Source organism: Euleptes europaea, chromosome 7 (genome assembly GCF_029931775.1).
Source record: "Euleptes europaea isolate rEulEur1 chromosome 7, rEulEur1.hap1, whole genome shotgun sequence".
Taxonomy (NCBI): Eukaryota; Metazoa; Chordata; class Lepidosauria; order Squamata; family Sphaerodactylidae; genus Euleptes; species Euleptes europaea.
The window spans coordinates 46498447-46521694 of NC_079318.1; the positions used below are offsets into that span (position 1 = coordinate 46498447).

General features: G+C 44.0%; 1 protein-coding gene across 1 annotated transcript in view; it reads left to right on the top strand.

Moving 5' to 3' along the window:
* The first annotated feature begins 6377 nt into the window (after positions 1 to 6377).
* TP53BP2 (tumor protein p53 binding protein 2) overlaps positions 6378 to 23248 on the top strand; it is a 53393-nt gene continuing 36522 nt past the window's right edge. The window contains exon 1 of the mRNA XM_056852664.1: positions 6378 to 6512. Within this exon, the coding sequence (XP_056708642.1) occupies positions 6486 to 6512 (27 nt within the window). The 5' untranslated portion in view covers positions 6378 to 6485. The remainder of the gene's footprint in view (positions 6513 to 23248) is intronic.

Here is a 23248-nt window from a genome sequence, read left to right on the forward strand (position 1 = left end):
AGGGATGGCAAGTGACCTCCCTTGCCCCCCCCCCATGGACACCCTTGGCCAGTGCCGCAGGTGAATTAACCCCCCCACCCTCTCTCTGTGGTGCTGGTGCTTCATGTGGCTGCTGGGCACCCAAGCCGCTAGTGCTGTTGCTAGGGTTGCCAGGTCCCTCTTTGCCACCGGTGGGAGGTTTATGGGGCGGAGCCTGAGGAGGGTGGGGTTTGGGGAGGTAGGGGACTTCAATGCCATAGAGTCCAATGGCCAAAGCGGCCATTTTCTCCAGGGGAACTGATCTCTATCAGCTGGAGATCAGTTGTAATAGCAGGAGATCTCCAGCTACTATCTGGAGGCTGGCAACCCTAGCTGTTGCTAAGCCCCCTACCCCAACTGTGCTTTGTGCAGCTCACAGGTGTTTTTTGAGCATAGTCCTCAATAGCTTATCTAGTGGTGCTGTGACTGCTGCACCCCCCTTTTTCTTGCTGCAGTACACCTGCTGGATGTCTTTAGGCTGAAGAAGTGCATCCTGGACCCAGAAAAGGTGCCTGGGCTCTCAGCAGCCACCGGTGTGCAGCAGAATTGATTGCTAAGTATAACAAACCATTATTCCCCCACACAAATGCTTAGCCTTGGGATAAGGATTAGTAGAAGCAGCAGGCATTTAGCAAACCTTTCCAGAGATGGGCTCAGACGTTTGCTTTACAAGGGCTCCTGTTTTGAAGTACATTCGCATCATTCTCTGAAGCTAGATATTAAAACAGTGAGAAATAGAAGCCCTAGTCAGAGCAAGCCTGGAGACAGTAGTGGTGTTATGTTCCTAGGCTATCACTTCAGTCACCTCAGTATTTTCTTGTTAGATAGAGACAGATATATATTGAAAAGTGTGTGTATTTTATGGAAACATTAGGGCAAGGAAACAGAAAATGTCATGAAAATAATTATTGAGTTTAATTTGCACAATGGAGAAGCAAAATCAAAATAGAGAGTTGGGGATCAAAGTTGCAGGGATGAGAGAATCAAAAGCATCCCGAGGTTCTGCACATCCTTAACTGAAATCCACAGAAACAAAAGGAACAACAGTTTGCTCAAGCCCCAATCGTCACTGTCCTTGAAAATGTGAATGCCATTATGTGGTGCATAGTGTCAGAAGAGTACTCAACTATGAAAATGAGGTTAAAAAGTTTACTGTAGTGCAAATGTAAAACCATCGGGCTAGAAGTATCAAAAGGCTGCTGAGAACTGGTTGCAGTGATAACAGGTCTGAGAAAAGACAGAGCGACTTGCAGGTGAATTCTTGTCAAGCTGTGTTCTAAAAAAGTTGGAAAGTGGATAGAATCAGGTTCCTCCTCTCACGCTGAATTCCTTCTAAGAAGTACACATTCATTCTGTTTCTGTGGATTGCAGTTTGGGATGTGTATATGCATGCATAACCTTGAGATGATTTTGAATCTCTCACTCATCAACCTTCTGAGCAAAAGGGAAAACACAGGTGCAGAATCCAAAAGCCATGTCTACCTTTTATTAAGACCAACCAAAATAACACAAAGCAGTGTGCAAGCTAAGCCTTCAAATTCTTGCGAACTCTTTATCAGGTTGCATATTAAAAGGGTGTATGTGGGGGGGTACCAGATAAAGTTTTTGCAAGCATCCTCTGTAGAATGGCAGGTTTTAATAGATAAAATGGTGCTGGGTAACATTAAAAGGAGCAATATGAGCATTAATGAGTTGGATCTCATTTCATTAGATGTATAAATTAAACATGCATAAGTAGATATAGTTATACTGTGTATAGGGTTGCCAGGTCTCTCGTCGCCACTGGTGGGAGATTTTTGGGGCGGAGCCTGAGGAGGGTGGGGTTTGGGGAGGGCAGGGACTTCAATGCCATAGAGTCCAATTGACAAAGCGGCCATTTTCTCCTGGTGAAAATACCTTGACATGTCTGTACCAGGCACAGACCTAAGTAAACTTTCAATATATTTTTGGGGGACTCCAAATACCCAACACAAGGCAAGATACTACTCACTTCAGTCCCTCGGTTAAACTATTCAGTCCTGTTAAAAGTATACCAACAACAAGCGAAAAGCAGGAACATTGCAGCTAGGTGCACGTAGAGCAAGTAGCTGCAGATGGTTCAGCTGAACACCTCAAGCTGCCTTCTACTGAACCAGACCCTTGGTCCATCCAAGTCAGTATTGTCTACTCCGACTGGCAGCGGCTCTCCAGGCTCTCAGGCAGAGGTCTTTCACATCACCTACTTGCCCAGTTCCTTTATCTGGAGATGCTGTGGATTGAACCTGGGACCTTCTGCATGCCAAGCAGATGCTCTACCACTAAGCCACAGCCCCTCCCCGTGTGAGAAGCATCTCCCTTGTTATTACAGCCAACCAAAATAGCACAACACAGTAAGCAACTGGTGCGCTGAGTCACATGCTACAGACAAAAAAAAATGTATACCAGACAAAAAGAAACACGTGCAAACAGTGGAGGAGTTTTTTCTCTGCTCCGCATGCAGCAGTCAGTCAGATCCTCAGTGTGAGCCAGTTCTCCATGAAGCGTCACCAAAGGACATTTCATTGCACACAAGTTCACACAGCCCAACATAATGTCTGTTAAACAGCAGTTCCTGATGTGGTAGAAAAAAAGCTGCACTTAAACCTTCAGGCTTAAAGGTTAAAAATAGAGATTAAAATGCAGGGTTGGGCTTCAAGAAAAGCAGCAATTACTGAAATACTTTCTCTGTGTATGTCAGTCAAGTTACTCCAGTGATTTCTGCAAACACAAATGAATCTCCAGCAGTGTAAGAAAATCTCTAGAGCCCTAAGAAGCTAGATATATTGCAGAGATAAAGGGTGCAAGGGAAGAAGCAGTTTTTCAGCTGCCTCCTGAAGTGAGTTGTTTGAAATTCAGTATGTTGTAAAAGCCTTCAGGCAGAATGGGGCTGGGATTGTTATTCTGATAGCATTCATGATAATGAGTGCAGTAAAACTACAAAGACAAGTCTAATGAGTATATCCTGCAGGCAAAATAGTCCTCACCATTTTCTGCAAGAAGTGTTCCAATAAATCTACCCTCACAAGAAAACTGCCCATACATTTTAAAAGTTCAGTTATGCTGAAATTTCAATCATTTTGGGATGAGCCAGACTAACATTGTAATTGTTTCCCCAGCACTGCTGTTGAAATAAAAAAATAAATAAGGACATTTTGTCATTGGACTGTGTATATGTTAGTTTTGGAGTGGTTGGATGCCCCCCTTCAGTCTCCACATAATATGTGAAGGTCTTCCACCAACAGCAAGAGAATAGTAACACGGTAATTTTGTAAACTATACTGGTTGAAGCTTCACCCTTGTTGCTACCGCTATATTTATTGTTCTCTTCTGACTGTATAAATGCTTGTCATGGAGTACATTGTGGATAGAAACTTTCCCCTAATTTTTCTATTGATAAGTTTTGCTATGCTAAAACAAAGTCTTGTGGCATTTAATGGAGTCGTTTTGTTTTGCTGAAACAGACTCACAAACTACCTCTCTGGATATTGTCGAAGGCTTTCAAAATATTGTCGAAGGCTTTCACGGTCAGAGTTCATTGGTTCTTGTAGGTTATCCGGGCTGTGTAACCGTGGTCTTGGAATTTTCTTTCCTGACGTTTCGCCAGCAACTGTGGCAGGCATCTTCAGAGTAGTAACACTGAAGGACCTCTCTGGAATTTTTCTGCTATGTTGGTTGATCATATAAGCATTCCTAACAGGATTCAAAGTCCATGACCCACTAAAAACACATATATTTATTTTTATGAGGTTAAATTAGAGAAAAGATTTGCTGAAGTCCTGGGAAAATCAAAGACATAAAAGTCTGTTCTAGATTGAAACCAATACATTTAAGTAGCAAAAGGCCAAAGAGGGAAGTAAATTCCACAAAGCTCAACTTCTGTATCACTCATCCTCGTGTTAGCAAAGTGGTTGTGCTAAAAGCAGGAGTGGGTTTCTAGTGAGGGGAAGGAGGCCTTGGAAGCATACAGCAAAATCTTTCTAAAGGCCTTTGTCACCAAAATAAGCAAAATGATCCCAAACAGGGTGTGGGAAAGAGGTAGGCCCAGCAAAATAGAGCAAGGTTAGCATGCTTGTAAGCATCACAATAAGGTGAAGGAGGAAGAAGGTAATTTGATTTGCTGTTAGAGAAAGGAGTTACAGTTGGGGTAGTACCAGGCAAAATCCTAGTGAGTTGCTGTCTTGTCTCAGAGCCCATGGGGGATAGTGGAGAGGAGCATGGCAGCACATGACTTTGCCAGGTGCAGGCTTGGGTGCAATACGACTGGAAAGGAGCATGGCCAACATACTCCTCCCTGATGGCTGCAAGATGCCCAGGATGGCGATGGTCACCACTGTGCTCCCCACCTCCTCCTCAACAGATGCTAGGGATGCCAGACTCCAGGTGGGACCTGGGGATCCCTGGGAATCACAGCTCCTCTCCAGACTACAGAGCTCAGTTCCCCAGGAGAAAATGGTTGCTTTGGAGAGTGGGCTCTTTGGCATTATACCCCAGTGAGATCCTTGTCCTCCTCAGGCTCCGCCCCTGGAATCACCAAGAGTTTCCCAACCTGCAGCAGAAAACCATACCCCCTCACTCCCGACCGTGACCTGGGGGGACCAGACAACCCTACTAGATGGCCTGCACCCAGGCCAGGTGCTGCCATACCCATACCCCATCTCACCAGCTGCACCAAGCTCTAGCTGACACAGGGCAAAGCTGTACACCATTGTGCCTGTGCTGCTCCTCACTGGCCACGTTGACTTGGGACTGGGCGCATCCAGGCACCACCATGCTCCCCAGTGGGCTGCGACTCAAGCCCAAGGCCGTTGTGCCCGTGCTCTTTCTCGCTGGCGGCACCGTGCTCAAGTTGGCAGATGGTGAAAGGTGTCGCCGTGCTTTTCGCCACCTTGTCCTTCTCTAGAACCTGATGGGTAGCTGTGTTAAGACTGTCACTAGCAGTAGAAAAGAGTAAGAGTCCAGCAGAACCTTAAAGACTTTAATTTCTGGCAGGGTATGAGCTGCCTTAAGCCACAGCTTCAGATACAGCCAGGAGAGCGGGAGGCCTTCTTGACCTCCTGAGGCAGGCCATTCCTCCCGAGGCAGGTCTCCACAATGGAGGAGCAGTATCTGAAGAAGTGAGTTGTGGTGCTACTGGCCTCTTGCTCTTTTCTACTTCTCTAGAACCGGCATTGTATTCCCTATTACTATGTATGGGTGTGAAAGCTGGACATTGAAGAAAGCTGATCGGAAGTAAGTAGATTCCTTTGAAACGTGGTGTTGGAGGAGAGTGTTATGGATACCGTGGACGGCCAAAAAAAAATCCCAAATCAGAGGGTTATACATCAAACCAGGCCTGAACTGACCCTAGAAGCTAAAATGACTAAACTGAGGCTATCGTATTTTGGTCACTAGAGAAGACAGTCATGCGGGGAAAAGTTGAGGGCAGCAAGAAAAGAGGAAGACCCAACAAGAGATGGATGGACTCAGTCAAGGAGGCCACAGCCCTCAGTTTGCAAGATCTGAGCAAGGCTGTCAAAGACAGGACATTTTGGAGGACTTTCATTCATAGGGCTGCCGTGAGTCGGAAGCGACTTGACGGCACTTAACACACGCACAGAACCGGCAGCCTTCCCTAATCCCGGTCAAGCCAACGGCCAGCCTTGCCTCCGGATATTAAAAGCATTGCGAGGTGCGACACTTTAGGGGTTACCGCACTTGTATTCCCAGCAATGCATTAAGAGTTTGAAAACGTTATAAAAAAATACCGTTCGCACTTTCTGTGAATTCCCACCGATGTATTAAGAGTTTGAAAACGTTATAAAAAAAACACGGTTCGAACTTTGTTTGGCCCCTTGGGCTGTGAAGACGTCTCAAATTATTCATAAGCCGCGGTATCCAAAAAACCCTTTCAAAGCGGTGTTTTTTGTATAACATTTTCAAACTCTTGATCCAGCGCTGGGAATGCCAAGCGCGGCCACCCTTTCTCAGCAGGCCTCCAGGGGGCGGGAAAGCCGCGGCCCCGCTCCCCAACTCACGGCAGGGCCGCCTCAGGCATTAATCTCCCTCCCCCTCGCCGCTGAGGCAGGGCCGCCCCGCGGAGCCCGCAGCGTCGGCCTCACCCGGCCCAGCCCGCCTTGGGGGTGGGACTCAGCAGCTCCTCCCTGCCGGGCCAGCGGAAGAGGGGGGGGGGAGAGTTTCGGAGGAGGCTGGAGGGCGGCGGCCGTCTTGTTTGTGGCGAGCAGAGGCGGCGGGGAAGGAGGGGTGGGGGCGCGAAGGCGAGACAAAGCTGAAGGGCGCGGGGCGGCGCTGGGCCCTGAGAGAGGCGCCGGTCCCGCGAGGGCCGTCCCACCGGCCCGGGAGCGCCGCCTGCAACAGGTTCCTGGGCACGCGAGGCCGCCGCACTCCTCCAGGCCCCGGCCGTTGGTCTCCGCCTCGGTCCCGGGTGGTGGGAGCCGGCGCCACCCGCCTCAATGCGGTTCGGGGCGAAGATGATGCCGGTAAGTGGCCTCTGGGGGGGAGGGGGGGAGGGGGAGCCCAGGCCGAGGGCCGAGTCCGTGCCTCGGCCTCTCTGCTCGCCTGTGGGAAAGCGACCGTTTCCTCTCGGCTCGCCGCCGCCGCCGCTTCCTCCTCGGTCACCCTTCAGTTCCAAGGGAGTCTCTGAAGTAGTAGCAAAGGGCCGGAGTCCAGTAGCATCTTAAAGACTAACAAAAATATTTTCTGGTCGGGTAGGAGCTTTCGTGAGCCACAGCTCACTTCTTCACTTGAAGATTTGAAAAAATAATTTATTTATTTATTTAATCAATTAAAAAAAAAAAAAAGGGCCAGAGTCCAGTAGCCCCTTAAAGACTAACAAGAATATTTTCTGGCAGGGTAGGAGCTTCCGTGAGCCACAGAGCTCCCTTCTTCAGATACCCACTGTGAATTACCTTCAAGGGAGTCTCTGTGGGGAAAGTTGGAAGAAGGGGCTGAGGCTTGTGGGTCCGCCGTGTCCCCTCTGCGTGTTGAGCCCCCGTCCTGAGATGGGGCGGTCGGGAGAGGGGTGGGGTGGGGGACCCCCCCCCCAACGGAGCGGCGGGGCTTCCTTGTGCGTCGCGACCAAAGTGCTTCCAGGGGAAACGGAGCTGTGCGCTGGCGGAGTCGGTCGCCGACGCCACTTTCTGCCGCTCGCCGACTTGGTGCAATGTTTTCCCTTCCAGAAACCCGTGTCCGCTTGGCACCTCCTCGTTTATCAGCAAGCTCTGCTTGTTCCTGCTCTTTTGTGGTCGGCTTTGCTACGGAAGTGGAGATTTATTAAAAAAACGCACCTGGATGAGTGATTGGTTTAGTAATATTAAAAACCCCGGCACCACTTAGGTTTGCCATATGAAGTTTTTCCAGTAGGGAATGCCCCGTTCTCTTGAGTGTACTGACTCACTCTGAGTAACCTGCCTTGCGTCCCAGTCACAAAGGCAGACTATAAATCATAAATCAATATTTTTGTTCCACTAAAGAACAACGCTAGAGCACAATAGATTATTCATTTAAAATGTACAAACATTCCCTAAAAATAACTAGTTATTACCGTCTGAGTAGAGCTTAAAATGTTCTATTATGTTTTCAGAGGCTAACCTTTTTTCACCGTCTAGAAAGTCTCGATTCGGTAAACAATGCAATAGTATTAAGGTTGTAGAACCAACCAGAAATCTAAAAACAGAACTGAAGCAAAGCATTAAATGATGCTAAAATTACATAGTAGGGTCCTATTTACAGCAAGCTATGTCCCTAATAATTTATCCAATAACTTTGTGAATCATTTTGTACAGTGCAACCCTTGTTGCTTGGGTCGAAAAGCTCTCTTGAATAATACAGGTTTAGAATAGTTTGGAGAAAGCCAGGAGAGTGGGAGCCTTCCTGACTTCCTGAGGCAGGCCATTCCATAAAGTGGGGGCCACGATGGAGAAGCTTCAGTCCTTTGGGCACGTAATAGCGTTTCCATTTTCCTGACATTGCAGATTCTTTCTCTTCTTATTTTGGTCATTGGAGCGTAGATTTGAGAAGTCTTATCATTTAGTAACCTGTTGGAGTAGGATTGTTTTAATTATTTTAGTACATGAATATACTGCAACTCTCCCTAGGAGCTAAAATGGCTAAACTGAGGCTGTTTTACTTGGGTCACATTATGAGATGACAAGAATCACTGGAAAGGACAATGCTATGATGGTACACACGAAAAACATTTTTAGATCGACCTGCTTTTCCATATGTGCATCCCATTTGTGAAGGGGGGGGTAGATCTGCAGTGGCCTGGAATGGCTCATTCGTGCTGCCTCCTCCGAGGATTCCCAGCTGCCGAATATAAAAACAAAGCAGTTGTGTGTGTTAAGTGTTGTCAAGTCGCTTCCAATTCATGGCGACCCTATAAATCAATGTCCTCCAAAATGTCCTATCGTTAACAGCCTTGCTCAGATCTTGAAAATTGAGGACTGTGGCTTCCTTTATAGAGTCAATCCATCTCTTGTTGGGTCTTCCTCTTTTCCTGCTGCCCTCAACTTGCCCTCAAAAGCAATTACAAAAAAAAGAAAGGAAAAAGCCCCCATAGCACACAGTGAGTCTACGCCACCATAAGAGGTGCCGCAGCAATGCCGCTGCTCGAGGGGGCGTTCTCAGGGCAAAAGGGATTGGGAAGTTGACCCTTGGAATGCCCCGGGAATGTTGACCCTTGGAACGCCCCGGGAATGCCCCCCCCATGCCAGCATGGGCTCCAACTTCCAGGATTTCGTTGCGAGCGTAGCAGTGCCAGTGGTGCAGTCCCGTGCAGCAGCATGGGTTACCGGTCCTGGCATGAATGCCCCCAAGCCAGCATAAGTGCCCCTTAAACTGGGATAAATGGGCACTTACATTGGGGCGGGGTCGCACTGGCTCCTAAGCCAATTTGGCTCCCCCCTTCAGGATTGCAGCCTTAAAGTGGTTGGACATAGGGTGTTGCGAGTCATGTGTGTAAATAGGTTTACTGTGTAGCCATGGCTTCCTAGTGCAATCACTCTGTGATACACAGTGCAAATTGCACTCATGTAGTATTTTACCTGGACACATACGTTTCATACACTTTCTAAACCAGGAATGCTTTCTTGGTAGGAAAATCATAATATGTTCTTTTATGCTAAAGTTGAAATTGGATAAAATGGTACCACTCAAGCTTTTTTGCATTTGGTATCAACAGAAAGGTATACAAATGCAAAAAAAAACTTGAGTCACCCCCATGTTGCCTTTGAGACACTTTATGATTACACCTGCATGCTTAAGAGCATTGAAAACAAACAGGATCTTTGCTGTATCTCCAGCATTGAGAGTGTCTGTTTTCTCAGTTTCTTCAGAGTACCTTTAATCCTAGAGTATGCTATTGAATACTTGAAATTATTATTGGTTTAATAGAACATCTCAACTGTTTGTTACAAAAGGAATGTATAACTCAGTTGTGTATCGAGTGGGGAAATTTCATTTTTTAGCACAGCAATATTTGTTACTGGGAAAACATGCTTTTCCTCACTTTTTTTTCTTTTGAATGCTTTGTGGAATGCAGTTACATCAAGCAGTGAAGGACTCCCCTTCCCCCCAACTCCCTGTGCCTGCCCACTTTTGATAGTCGTTTTAAAAAATGTAGTATTTTGGTTTGTTCTAAGAGGCAGATGGCTCACTGTACCTTTAAAAAATATTTGTTTATTTAACTTCACTTATCCTCTGCCTGTTTAATGGAAACTAAAGGCGGATTATAAAAGTATAAACAGTGTAATAAATGCCACTATAATACATACAATTAAACTGTATTACACAGGTAGAGAAAAATGAAATAAAGGCAGTATAATATATCCAATAAACTGCAATAACATAATTGGAGAACAATGAAATTAAAACATTTTAATACATCCATATGAACAATTCTGTATGAGAGAGGGGAGGGGAAAAAACTGCATAACATTTTTTACAGATAATTAAAATATATTTATAAACATGTCCTCCTGAACAGTTCTGTTTTACACATTAAACAAAATGGTGGTAGTGTGAAGTGGACTGTTCCACCAGATGGTAGCTACAAAAGAGAGCGCTCAGATCTGGGCAGCTGTTAATTTTATCCCTTTAGAGGGTGGCACCTTCTGAAGAAGTTGGAAAGACATTTGATACAAGCCAGCAGTGTTATCTGCAACTTTATAAACCTTCGTCATTCCTCTCTTTCATGTTGTGTACACTTTTATCTCTCAACAATAATTTTGTTTGAACAATCTGTAAAGGTCTTTAATTTACAAAAGACCTCTGGTTGCCATGAATGTTAAGGGGTTTCAGGAGAAAAGTAATTTCAAGTTTCAACAATTGATTTACTTAGTAAACAGTAACGAAATTTCATTTGTGAGAAGATTTTATTGATCTCTTGGGAAATATTTCCCTGTTCTGTGGATGATAGAGATTGTAGCTTTTCTTACCAAAATGAATATGAATCTTCCGCCTACAATAGGAGCATGATGTGTGGTGGTCTGGTAGAATAAATGAAGCAGAATGTTTGTTATGGAAGTAACTAATGATAGAGCAATGAATGCTGCAGATGAAACCTTTGAGAGCTTTGAGGGAACTGACTTGCTTTGAAAACTGAATAAACAGGATAATAGTAGGGTGTTTGTTTAAAAGATTACTGCAATTAAGCTAAGGAAACATTCTGGCAATAGAATCTGCTCAGGAGTACACTTATTAACTATCTTGTCTTCTATGGAACTTGTTCCAAATTGCATGACTTCGGTTAGTTGCCTGATAAACTTAGTTAGTGCACTAATCAGAGCAGCTGATGATGGGATTTTCCCGTTGTTTCAATTAATAGAAGATCTAATCGGTTTGCTGATGGTGAAAATGAAAGGAGGGGTGGTAGTAAATTCATATCAATTCTTAGTAAACTCCTTCGTTATGTTCCTTTACAGATAATAATAAATGACATCTGAACTATTCTGCTCTATGTATTTTGAGAATACCATTTTTAATTGATTGGGACATTTCTCATACATGTAGGAGCAGTGACCATTTTTAATTGGTTGGAGAAATTCTCATACAGGTTGGAGGAATGACTGCTCTGATGGCCTGATTGGGTGTATTATGAAAGTGTACTCACTTAAACATTTCTTATAGAATAATGCTTGCATATTATCTAAGGACAGTAGCTAAACCAAGGGTTTAAATGTTTTACTTCAGAAGACATTTGTATTGTATCCTTCCTGTGAGGCTTTGGCCCATGGGTTGGGGGTTGGAAGACCCTGTAGAACCATCATATTGTGTGTGCTGCTTTTTGGACGGACATGCTACGAGTGTGCATGTGCGAGAGGAGCAGTAGGATAGCAAAGCAATGCCGCTGAGCATTGAGATCTCTGACCCGTGGCTTGTTCCTCAATATGGTATACCTTCTGGGGCTTGGCTTATGTTTTGTGTACCAGGACTCTTGCTTTGCTTCCCATGGTCCTGGCCTTGACACTGGTGCTCGCTTCCCCCCCTTACCGTGTTATGCCTGAAGTTATGTGACTCTGTTATGTAGCTTTCTGCCACTTGCATGAAGTTCATTGGGTTCCATTATACCACCTGACAATTAAAAAAGGTTACCTGGAGGCAGTTTTGGTGTGCATATGGGTTTATAAACTGAAGTTTAATCCTGACAAGATGGAAGTACTACTGGTGAGTGGAAGGTATGACCCTGGGTTTAAGATGTCCTCTGTTCTGGATAAGGTTGCACTCCCCTTGAAGGAACAGGTCCGTAGTCTGGGGGTGCTCTTGGACCCAGGCCTACTGCTGGGTAAGCAGGTGGGGAGAAAAAAGGCACCTCTGTACTAATACCACGAGGTTAGGAAAACAGTACAGGATGATATATATACACAAAGTGCAAATTTTATAAGCTACTGAGATGAAACAAGGACCATATACATGACACATACAAAGCACAAATATATACAATATGTACAATCTGCATAAAGCAGAAATGATTCCAAAAATCTCAATAGAGTACCAGGTAAGTATTAGTATTTTAAGCAGGTGGCAGCTGTGGCAAGGGTGCCTTTTAGCAGTTTAAGCTGGTTAGCCAGCCGTAGCCTTTCTGGGCAGAAGAGATGTAGCCACAGAGGTACATGCTGTGGTTACATCTAGATTAGATTTCTGCAGTGTGCTCTATGTGGGGCTGCCCTTGAGAAGTGCTAGGGAACTTCAGTTGTTGCAAGGTGCTGATGTCTGGATGTTGATTGGATTGTAGGGACCATATCACCTCTGTCTTGGCCCATCTACACTGACTCTCAATTTGTTTCCGGGCACAATTCAAAGAGCTGGCGTTGATCCCTCCTTCCTGTCTAATGTTTTGATTGTCATTTTTATATCTCTGTATGTATTTTAATTCTGGTTTTAAGTGTTTTAATTATGCCTTGTTCTTTTTGGTTGGTTTTAATGGTTTTAAAATGTCATTTTATTATGCATGCTTTAATTTGTTAGCTGCCTTAGTGGCCCTTGTAGGGACAGAAAGGCGGGATATAAAGTTTGTAAACTAAAAATAAAATGATAATTCTTGCTCCTGTTATATTATCACAACATCCCTATGAGGTAGTTTATGCTCTGATCTATGGTAATCCTGATTCAGTGAGCTCCATGGTTGACTAAGCAGGAATTTAAACCTGGGAGAAATCTGAGAGTTTTCCCTATACATTTTGATGACAGTAATTCATGTTGTTCAACATTCTTCCAAATGTAGTGTTCATATTTGCATATACAATTTAACAGTTGGAAGGACTTTGTGTATGTGTGTGTGTGTGTGTGTGTGTGTGTGTGTGTGTGTGTGTGTGTGTATGTATATATATATATATATATGTATGTATGTATGTATGTATGTATGTATGTATAAAGTGCCATCAAGTCACAGCCGACTTATGGCGACCCCTTTTGGGGTTTTCATGGCAAGACACTAACAGAGGTGGTTTGCCAGTGCCTTCCTCTGCACAGCAACCCTGGTATTCCTTGGTGGTCTCCCATCCAAATACTAACCAGGGCCGACCCTGCTTAGCTTCTAAGATCAGGCTAGCCTGGGCCATCCAAGTCAGGGTTGGAAGGACTTTATGAGAAGAAAAATGGTATCTATTACTACTTATACTGCTACAAAATTTACATCTTAATGATATAAATAATCAGTCATTGTTTAATTTACTGGTGTCTGTCATTTCTTCCACTTTCCTGGTTGGCAGAGAGTAAGGCAAATACAACAAGTTAGATGTGAGTATAAAGTGCCATTAAGTCACAGCCAATTTATGGTGACCCCAGCAAGGGGCTTTCAAGGCAAGTGGGAAACAAGAGGTGGGTTGCCATTAACTTCCTCTGCAGAGTCTTTCTAGGTGGTCTCCCTTCCAAGTACTGACCCTGCTTAGCTTCTGAGATGTGATGAGATTTAACTATACCATGCTGCCTTCCCTCCCCAACAAGCTAGATAGTGGTTAACAAAAGAATATTTATAGCCACAACCATGCTCCAACCAATGATATTATAAAACACTTTAAAAGGATATAATGCCTGTAGAGAGAAGAGTTAAATCAAACTGAGGATTACAGTTATTTCACCTTTTCATATGCTACAGATACGTGGGAGTGTGACTGCTGTGTAGCCAAAGTGAGAAGTTGAAACACATGGCAGAGCATTCTGCTACATAATTAGTCTCTATTTTTGCATTGTCTCATGCATTGTATTTTAGCATAGGCTAGTTTCAGACCTACAGGGTATAATTGCCACATTTGAATGTCCTTGCACCTTTTTTCAAACTGCGGGTATTATATGGATGCACAAAAGGTAGACACCTGCCCACTTAAGATGTATAAAATGTGAAGCAGCTCTTGAAGTAGATATTAAAGAATACCACCTGTGGCATTATATATCCTTGACAGGTTTGCATGAACTCCTTAGTGTTCTGTGTCTGAAGAACAGGACTATCCAGCTCAAAGGTGGTAGAGGCCTTCTTTAATATAAGCTTAAAGGTCTCTTTTTATTAAAGGCTCTGTCTTGGAACTGCTCACAGGACATTTACTTTGAACTATTCGTAATATATAATTAATGTCACAGATGAGCATCAGGATTAAATTTTGCAAATAGTTATACTTACAGCTATACATGCTTATGTAGGAGTGAATTCTAATAACAAGAAATTAGTATTCTGGAGCTTTGAGTGTACTTGCCAGTCAACTATGGTAAGCCATATAGAGCTTAAACACTTGAATTTACTGTATCTTGAATTTACTTTTTGAGTTTCTAATACACACTGCAAACTCTGCATGTATTTTAGTCATTTTGACAATTCTAGGGAACTCATTATAAACAGATCGCTCGTGTGTGTGTGTGTGTGTAAAGTGCCGTCAAGTCGCAGCCGATTTATGGTGACCCCTTTTGGGGTTTTAATGGCAAGAGACTAACAGAGGACTTCAAAATTACCTGTGCTGTGCAACCTAACTGTAGCCTTTGAAGTCTCTTGTAAAGCCTGAAAAAAAGCACTCCCATTTCCCCCTCTCAAAGCAATCACTACACTAAGGGAACTCTTTAACTGTTGTAAATATTGAGATAACAATAGGTAATGTTAATGTTAAACTAATACATGCTCAAAGTGTTTGTAGGTAAAACAGTATATTTAAGAGAAACAAAAAAGTACTATTTCACTTAAATAACATGGACATACATGCCTCATGAAAGAGCTGATGTATGTAAGATTTAGGGTAGGATTAGTTAGACCTATTAGTAATGCATTAATGGCAATTAGCCTGCTGTGATAGCCAGAAGTACAACTCTTTTCTTCAAAGAGATTAAGGCAGGGGTGTCAAACATAAGGCCTGAGGGCTGGATCTGGCCCCTTGAGAACTCTTATCTGGCCCGTGAGACAGCCGAGGCAGCTCCCCCCCCCACCTCATTCTCAATCTGGGCTGGCGAGGCATGGCCCGCCTGACCAGGTGACATGTATGTCATATCCAGCCCTCTTAACAATTGAGTTTGACAGCACTGGATTAAGGTATCTCACCATCAGATGCTGTGACAAACTGGTTATCTATTAATATGTTGACTGGCTTGTGTACTTTTCTGTAACATATTGATTCAGTGGCATGGTGGAGAGTTAAGTTCAATACTCCCAGGTGAACCTGCCCATTTTCTGGTCACCTTTTCTAGACACATGGTCCTGTGTGTCCTAGTCTTATGGCTGGTAACCAGAGAGAGGTGATTTTCTCTGGAGATGGTCCAATTGCGAAATGCCTTCCTCAAAGATACTTGTTTGAAACAGGTCTATGGCTCACCTGTAATAAAACATAATAGGTCTATGGAAGGCAGACTTTCTGGGAACCCTGCATATACTTGTGAGGATTTTTCAGACCGCCCCCTGCTGGCAGCATACTTGTGAAGCCCCTGGATGCCACCTCAGGCTTGGCTTCCGTGGCCTCAGATAAGGGAGAGAGGTTGCCCTGTCTTGACAGCCCTTTTTCTTCTCTATTGGCTCCCAGAGATAGCCTTTCCTCAGTCTGTCCTGGAGCTCTCTCCTTCTCGGCCACTGTCTGTAGCTGCTTATAAAGGCTAAGCCCCTCGAATTCCCAGCCTCTTCCCCTTCCCTGACTCTGCCCTTTTTGAGGCTATAATGGCCTCTGGGGCTGGCCCACTCTAGATAGGATCCGAGCCCTGACCCCGGGCTTCTGCTCTGCTGCATCCATGCAGCTCGCTGCAGGGAACCCCAGCTGGCCGGTGGTGAGGGCAAAGGTCGCATGGTCCTTTGCCCCCTCCTCCCAGCTTGCCGGCCATGATCGGGTGATAAATGCGGCATTTGCCCCGCCTGAAGGGCCCAGCTGATTGTCGGGGCTGTGCATGGCGGCTTGGGCATGACACAGCGGTGCCCTCCCGTCTTCTGTGCAGCCCGTTGGCCCCAGTTTATTCATAAAGATAAAGTGGTTCTGTGACCAAACACCATCTTTATCCCCAAAATCAATACCCTCTTCCACAGAGAACAAGAGATCTATCTACCATCATTCTGCCCATGGCTGAAACATGACAAAGAAAAAGCATGGCACATGCTAGACCTTCAATATGTGCTTCACATATATCTCAGGTGTACTGAGTCTATTAGGAGTCTTCATATCATTGACTGCCCCGAACAAGCGGAAGAAAATGTCGAGGTCAGCAGTTAGCTGCGATATCAGACAATGTATTTTCCAGGCTTACAAGGCTAGCAATATTGCCGTACCTCCCAGTATCACAGCACACTCCGTGCAAAGTGCAGCCACCTCTGCTGCCTTTGATCATCAAGCTTTGGTGGAAGAGATATAGTCCTCCATTTCGACCTTTGACAGACAAGTTGAATTTATTTTCTTTAGCTGACAGTCTTCAAACAAAGAGTGTTGCAACACGTGGTGGATGAGGATTAGTTCCCACCCGGATCAAGGGACACAGCTCTTGGAAGTCCCAACTCTCAAGTTACCCTCCTCCTCAGAGGAAGAAAAGAAACTTGGATACTTACCGTGAGGGTTCCTCCTGCTCTTGGGTAAGGAGGGCATCTCGCTTGTCCAAACAAGAGTGAGAAGAAGAGGAATAAAGGAAATTCAGACAGTATGTCGAGCAAGTAACAACGCAGTAGCACATCTTTGGATTGTCAACAGTCATGCAGTCAAGTGTCTACGGCATGGGTCGGCAAACTCATTAGTCAAAAGAGCTAAATATCAACAGTACAACGATTGAGATTTCTTTTGAGAGCCAAATTTCTTAAACTTAAACTATATAGGTAGGTACACTGTTTATTAACTTAATAAACTTTAAAGTTTTAAGTCCTAATTAAACTATAGGTACACTGAATAAAACTTGATATCATACTTAATAGTGATCTTATTTATTGATAAAAATTAAATTGTAAGTCCCTGCCATTTTCCCCTCCCCGTCTGGAGTCCTCGTCTGGAGGCCTGGTCTACCACCATAAAAGCCTATTGGTAGACCTGGCCTCCGGCTGAGTCCCATTGGAAGGCCAGGTCTACCCATTGGCTTTCTTGGCAGTAGACCTGGCCTCTGGAGGCCCATAGAAGCCAATTGGTAGACCTGGCCTCTGAAGGGGGACTTTTTCTCCTCCTCGGAGTCCAGGTCTACCGCCAAGAAAGCCAGTGGGTAGACATGGCCTCCCAATAGGACTCAGCCGGAGGCCAAGACTACCAAAGGAAGCCCGCACCGCCCAACAGCTGATAGGTGGGGGGGGGCAGGAACCGCCGAGCCGCCCGCCGAGCAATCGCGCGGCTAGAAGGGAGGGGAGGCTTTAGCCTCCCAACCATTGAAGGCAAGGGAAAGGGGGACCCAGCCATTCTCCCCGGCGGGGGAGGGAGGAGAGACAGACGCCCGCTCGCCAGCTCTCTCTCAGGCGCGCCAGCTCCGCAGCCTGGTTGCGGTGCGAGCGGGTGCAAGAGCAGGGGCTCCGAACCGGAGAGCCGCACTCAACGGGCCAAAGAGCCACATGCAGTTCTGGAGCTGCGGTTTTGAGACCCCTGGTCTACGGGAAGGGACCAGATCTGCCTTCTTCTTCAAAAAAGAAAAAGAAGAAGACAGAAACAGACCATCTTTTCTGTTGTTCTAACACCCTGTACTATAACAGAGTTTTCACCTGTTCTGTTACTCTTCTGTTTTTGGTTTTCCTTCCTGTCTTCTTATTAGCTTGGAAAGTATTTAAACTGAAAAGCAGCCACATAAACAATATAAATCAAGATTTTTTTCCTGGAGATTAGAAATAAAAAAAATTCCTGAAAGAGCTGACCTTTTTCAAAGCTAGCAGCCTATCACTTGTTTGTGGCTTCCTAGAGGCACCTGGTTGGCCACTGTGTGAACAGACTGCTGGACTTGATGGGCCTTGGTCTGATCCAGCAGGGCCTTTCTTATGTTCACTAGTAACACTAACCTCTGACATCATATTCTGGGGAATCCCACGCTTATCTTAAGATTTCATAGCACCTATTATAATAGAGTTCATAGAAGTGACACTGTATGCGTGTGCGTGTGTGTGTGTAAAGTACCTTCAAATCGTAGCTGACTTATGGCGACCCCTTTTTGGGGTTTTCATGTTACGAGACTAACAGAGGTGGTTTGCCAGTGCCTTCCTCTGCACAGCAACCCTGGTATTCCTTGGTAGTCTCCCATCCAAATACTAACCAGGGCTAACCCTGCTTAGCTTCTGAGATCTGACGAAATCAGGCTAGCCTGGGCCATCCTCGTTAATATCTAGAGGCCGGTTTACACATGCTTCTGGTAAGGCTACTATCACAGCACAGGTGCTAGCAGTATTTAAAATAAATAAATAAATAAATCAGTTTCCTGGCTAGTGATGTGTGTTTTCCAGAAAAATGCAAATAAGAATTGTTTTTTTGGGAAACTATCCACTGCACTAAAAAAAGGTGTGATCTGATTTAGCATGGTAGTTTTGATTTTCATTTAATAAACAAATATTTTAAAGACCCTATATTAATATAAAGCCCCAATAGTGTAAAGACAATATAGCATATACTTCAATTTTAGCTTTGGTTTCGATTTGACATTATTCGATTTAACATTTTTTTATTTGAAGTATTATATATATTTGTGGGTTTATTCCTCACCCCACTTCTTACAAATCAATAATATGCACATATACTCACACAATTCCTAGGGATAATCAGCTGGAAAACATTAATTACAACTTTGAAACTGTCAAGCTTGCCTAATATTTTCTTGAGTATCATCCATCATTACTAATTTTATAACATGATGAATGTTTATAGAGATGTAAAATTTTGCACACACAAACGCCCTAGAATATTTTTCAAGAAATATATTCTGCCCTAATCTCTGGTGGCTATAATGGCAGTAAGACTAAAAAGCAGGCAAGCTTTTCATGGAGCTTCTCAGGTTTGTTCTAAACCTCTTCATGGCAAAGATATAAAGTAAGCTGAAGCTGTTACATCTTACCGGAATGAAAAAGTATTGCTTTCTAATGGTGCTTTGTTAGCCTGTAGATCTCTGGAAATTGACACCAGGGTTTACGAAGTGAACTGGTGTATATCAAGTTGTAAAATGTGTTTTAATCAGAATGCTTAACTAGCAGGATTTATTTCCACCATTGTATATAATTTGGAAGTTTTTTGATGCTGGAGGTGTAGTTTCAGTGAGCCTATGCAGCTTCAGCAATTAGCACCATGCTTTAAATTAAATGAGTCTTTCCCCCCTCTAGTTCTGCATGAAGTTGATTTCACTCTGAGTTTCATCAGGGTCAACTTTTCAGTTGATTTCTAAATTTCCTAAACTTGAACAATAGGCATTTATATGGTTTAAATATAAATGTGCTATATTTCAGAATAGAAGCATTTGCCTCCTTTTTTTGTCTCCTTGATGCATGTCAGTATCTCACCGACACATGTTGCAAATAAAGAAAAAGGGGTTGAAACCTAGTGCATGGTTACTAGTATCAGTTAACTGGTGTTGACGTGAGGGTTTATGTCTTTTTCAGTTACTAAGCAACATGGCAACGGGTTAAAATTAAATCAGAAGAGTTTCCATCTAGACATTAGGAAGAATTTTCTAACAGTTAGATCGGTCCCTTAGTGGAACAGGCTTCCTCGGGAGGTGGTTAGCTCTCCTTCCCTGGAGGTTTTTAAGTAGAGGCTAGATGGCCATCTGTCAGCAATGCTGATTCTATGAACTTGGGCAGTTCATGAGAGGGAGGGTATCTTGGCCATCTTCTGGGCACTGGGTGTGTGTGGGGGAGGTAGCTGTGAATTTCCTGCATTGTGCAGAAGGTTGGACCAGATGACCCTGGTGGTTCCTTCCAACTCTATGATTCTATGGCAGAAAGTGTGTAAGAGGTAGCTGGGATGGAAGGTAACTGTCCGCGTGCTGTGGGGTGTTTCAGATTATGTGAGCACTCTAAATAATGCTTTAGAATGGCAGGCCTCCACATGGAAGAGGCTGCATGCTATGTGGTTAGTGAGGATTGTGTGGTCTTTCTAAGCCAATAGTTATATGGAAGCACAGTGCTTTCAGAGACATGTAACAGAGTCAGCTCCAGTCATTAATTTGCAAACATCATAGTTTCTGCAGTTGAGTGCCCTACGTGGAAATATAATTTGATAGTACTTGAAGGGTTGTTAGCATTTGAACTGACTCGTGAATGAGAAGCATTAATTTGCTTTTGATAGTATAGTATATGTATTTCAAGCAATTGTACAATCCTCACAATAGCATCCCACAGGGCCCCTCTTTGAACACACTTTTGCTGGCCTAAAGCCTCTCAGTGGTTTGACATAACTGCACTTCTGATGCTGGGAATGGCCTGTCAGGGGAACTACAGAACCTGTTTTAAGTACAAAGCCAGCTTGTGTGTCTGCTGCAGGTAATTGAGAAGCAAGACAACTGAGGCTTACGATCGCTGGATTCAAAATTCCATCACACACAAATGTCATTTTGGGGGGCTTAGGCTTGCGCAGTGTGTGGATTTAACATACTGCAATGTGGAGGGCAGTCGTCTCCTGTATATTAATGCACCAGCAGAGCTTCATATTTATTGTGAAACTTTTGCTTCAATTACTTTGTTCTGTTTATAAACAGTATTGATTTTGAATGCTGACAGTGGGTTGTTGTTTTTAACAGCACTTCAGATATGGAGGCGACTCTATTCTAAGTACAATCAAAAGGGCCGCATCTGTGGTGCATTGGAAGGGGATAGAATAGGGTTCAAAATAAGCCATGAAAATGCAGTTCAAATTGTGGCACCAGTTGTAATGAAGCCTGTCTTAGTCTTATGTAAATTGTTCTTAGTCTTATGTAAATTGTTCAAAAGGGTCTGTTTGGCCTTTCAGGGACACCTAGTGAAAGGATAAAGGGTTGACTTCTGAAAGAGGATCCTAAAGGAACTCAAATGTCATCTCTGCTCTTTGAGAAAGTTGGTGTTGTTATCTTGACACATGAAATAAAAGATGTGTTTGAAAACCTAGTTGAAATGTTTTTAGTAATTAAATAGTGATGCTGTGAATATTGTTGGTGCGAACCCAAAACCTGATTTGAAATCTATCCCAGCTCTGTGGTACCTTCTGAGTAAAGCTCAGTTGTACATCTGGGCTTATTTGAAATATCACTTTAGGGAGTTATGTCTAGGATCCAAAGAAACTGCAGGTACATGAACTGGGAACCATATTCAGAGCTAGTGCTTTCTTGGATGTGTTCAGCTTTGACAGCCAAAATGGAAAGTGGTTTGACGTATCTTTTTAAAAAAAACTGGCTTGGCTTTTGTGCCATGAAAACTGCGCGATGGAAAACAAAAGGAGGCTCAGGCTGTGCAATGTACAGCAGTAGCGTCCAATCTTCTTGGCAAATAAAGTAAGGATTAATGCCACTCTAGTGCTTACACTAGAATCTTACACAATGGAAGATTTTGCCTCTAGTCTAGAGAGGATGCTGCAGTGTGCTTTTGGATAGACAGTCAGAAATGCAGTATTGGCTCTGCATAGCCAGGGTTGCAGGCCCTAATGTTGCAATCCGGAAGTGCCATAAACTTTTTTTGGTTATAGTACATGCTTCTGGTTGCCAGTACTTCTAGGTTAAATGTTTGTTTTAAGTTTAATTTTTGCTACTAATCTGAAATGCTTTTATCTTACAAAAGACACAGGGGCCAAATATCTGTCTGCTTTTCATATTCTGTGTGTGTTGGCTTCTAGGATGCAAACATACCTTTTTTCAGAATTGCTGGTATGCCTTCTGTGTTTGTATTTATGTATTTGGTGTATGTTTCATGCTGTATAAAGTAGCAGTTTTGGTGCACAGGAGTCCCTTTGCTTTCCTCCAGGTGGCGTAAGCATAAGGGCATCAAGGTGCTCAACTGATAAACCTAAATGAAATTGTAGAAACTTGTATGAGAAATGTTTTGAGCAGCTGCTGCAGCTTCCTTAGCAGGTGTGTGTATTTGATCTAATTAGAAAAGACTTCACAGGAGGTCTTTTGACTCAGAAGTTGTGTGACTTATGAGATGTTACCAAATGTTGCTGCTTTGTGACTACATTGCTGGAGAAATGGGGTCTGTTACTTGTGGGTTTTGACATTTGAAGGCTCTCTTTGTTGTGGATGTAGATCTGAGTGTGAGCAAGAAAATAGCAAAAATCAGAACGGCTCTCTTAGTATGGCCAGCCCATTCCTGAGGAAGGGGGTAGATCCGCAGCTGCTGGGAGCAGCACAGCCATGCAACCTCCTCAGAGGCTTCCCGGCTGCCATTGTTTTTTATTTTAACAATAAAAAAGAGGAAAATACCCCATTGCAAACAGTGAGGCTGTGCCATGCCGCAGCTCAAGGGAGTTTTCCTGGGGCGAAAGGGGTTAAGAAGCTGACTAACGTCAGCTCCGCCCTTTGGAACGCCCCAGGAACGACCCTCCCGACGCCACGCCGGCATAGCTTGCTGCTTCTGGGACTTAGGTCTTGGTGTGGCAGAGGCCCGCGCCACTTTGGGGCACCCAGGCACCAGCATGTATGCCACCTGGGACAGCATAAGTGCCCGTTATCCAGGTTAAACGGGCACTTATGCCAACACAGGGTCACGCCCCCTCAGGAATGCGCTCTTAGTTTCTTCTCCATTCTTAACACTTGAAAAGTAGATCTCTTGAACGAGGATAGTGAGTGCAGGGAGCACTTGTGTTAGAAATAACCTCTGTCTGGTGGTCAGTATCAAACATAAGCTGTGTTTTGTAAGTTGTCATTACATTTAGACAATAAAGGTTATCTTGCCTTAGAGTTTAGGAGTGAAATATAAGGCCTAGGGTTTTATGTTCTCCCATGAGACAAGCAAAGGGCAAAAGGCTCCCGTATATTCAGTCCCAGAATAATCACAACAATTATGCTGCACTTCCTACCGTACTCCACCTACTCTGCATCATAACTTCCTTTCTCACAGTTGTGGCTAAGTGCCAAAGCAGTACAAACTGGATTGTGTCTGCAGTAACTGAGAAGGCAGGAACATATGCTGACCATCAGCCATAGTAATAGGTAAATATAAAATTTCTCTGTAAGCTTTGTCCTAGGACATTGTGCAACCAATTATGAAATGAAGAGTGTATTAACATTTTAACATGTGTTTTTTTGTCATTTACTTTAATGTTTAAGAATAGTGAATATTCAAACATGCTAATATGAAATAGTTGAATACTTAGGAATAGTGTAACTTAAAAGGCTTGTAGAATTGCATTTTACTTGA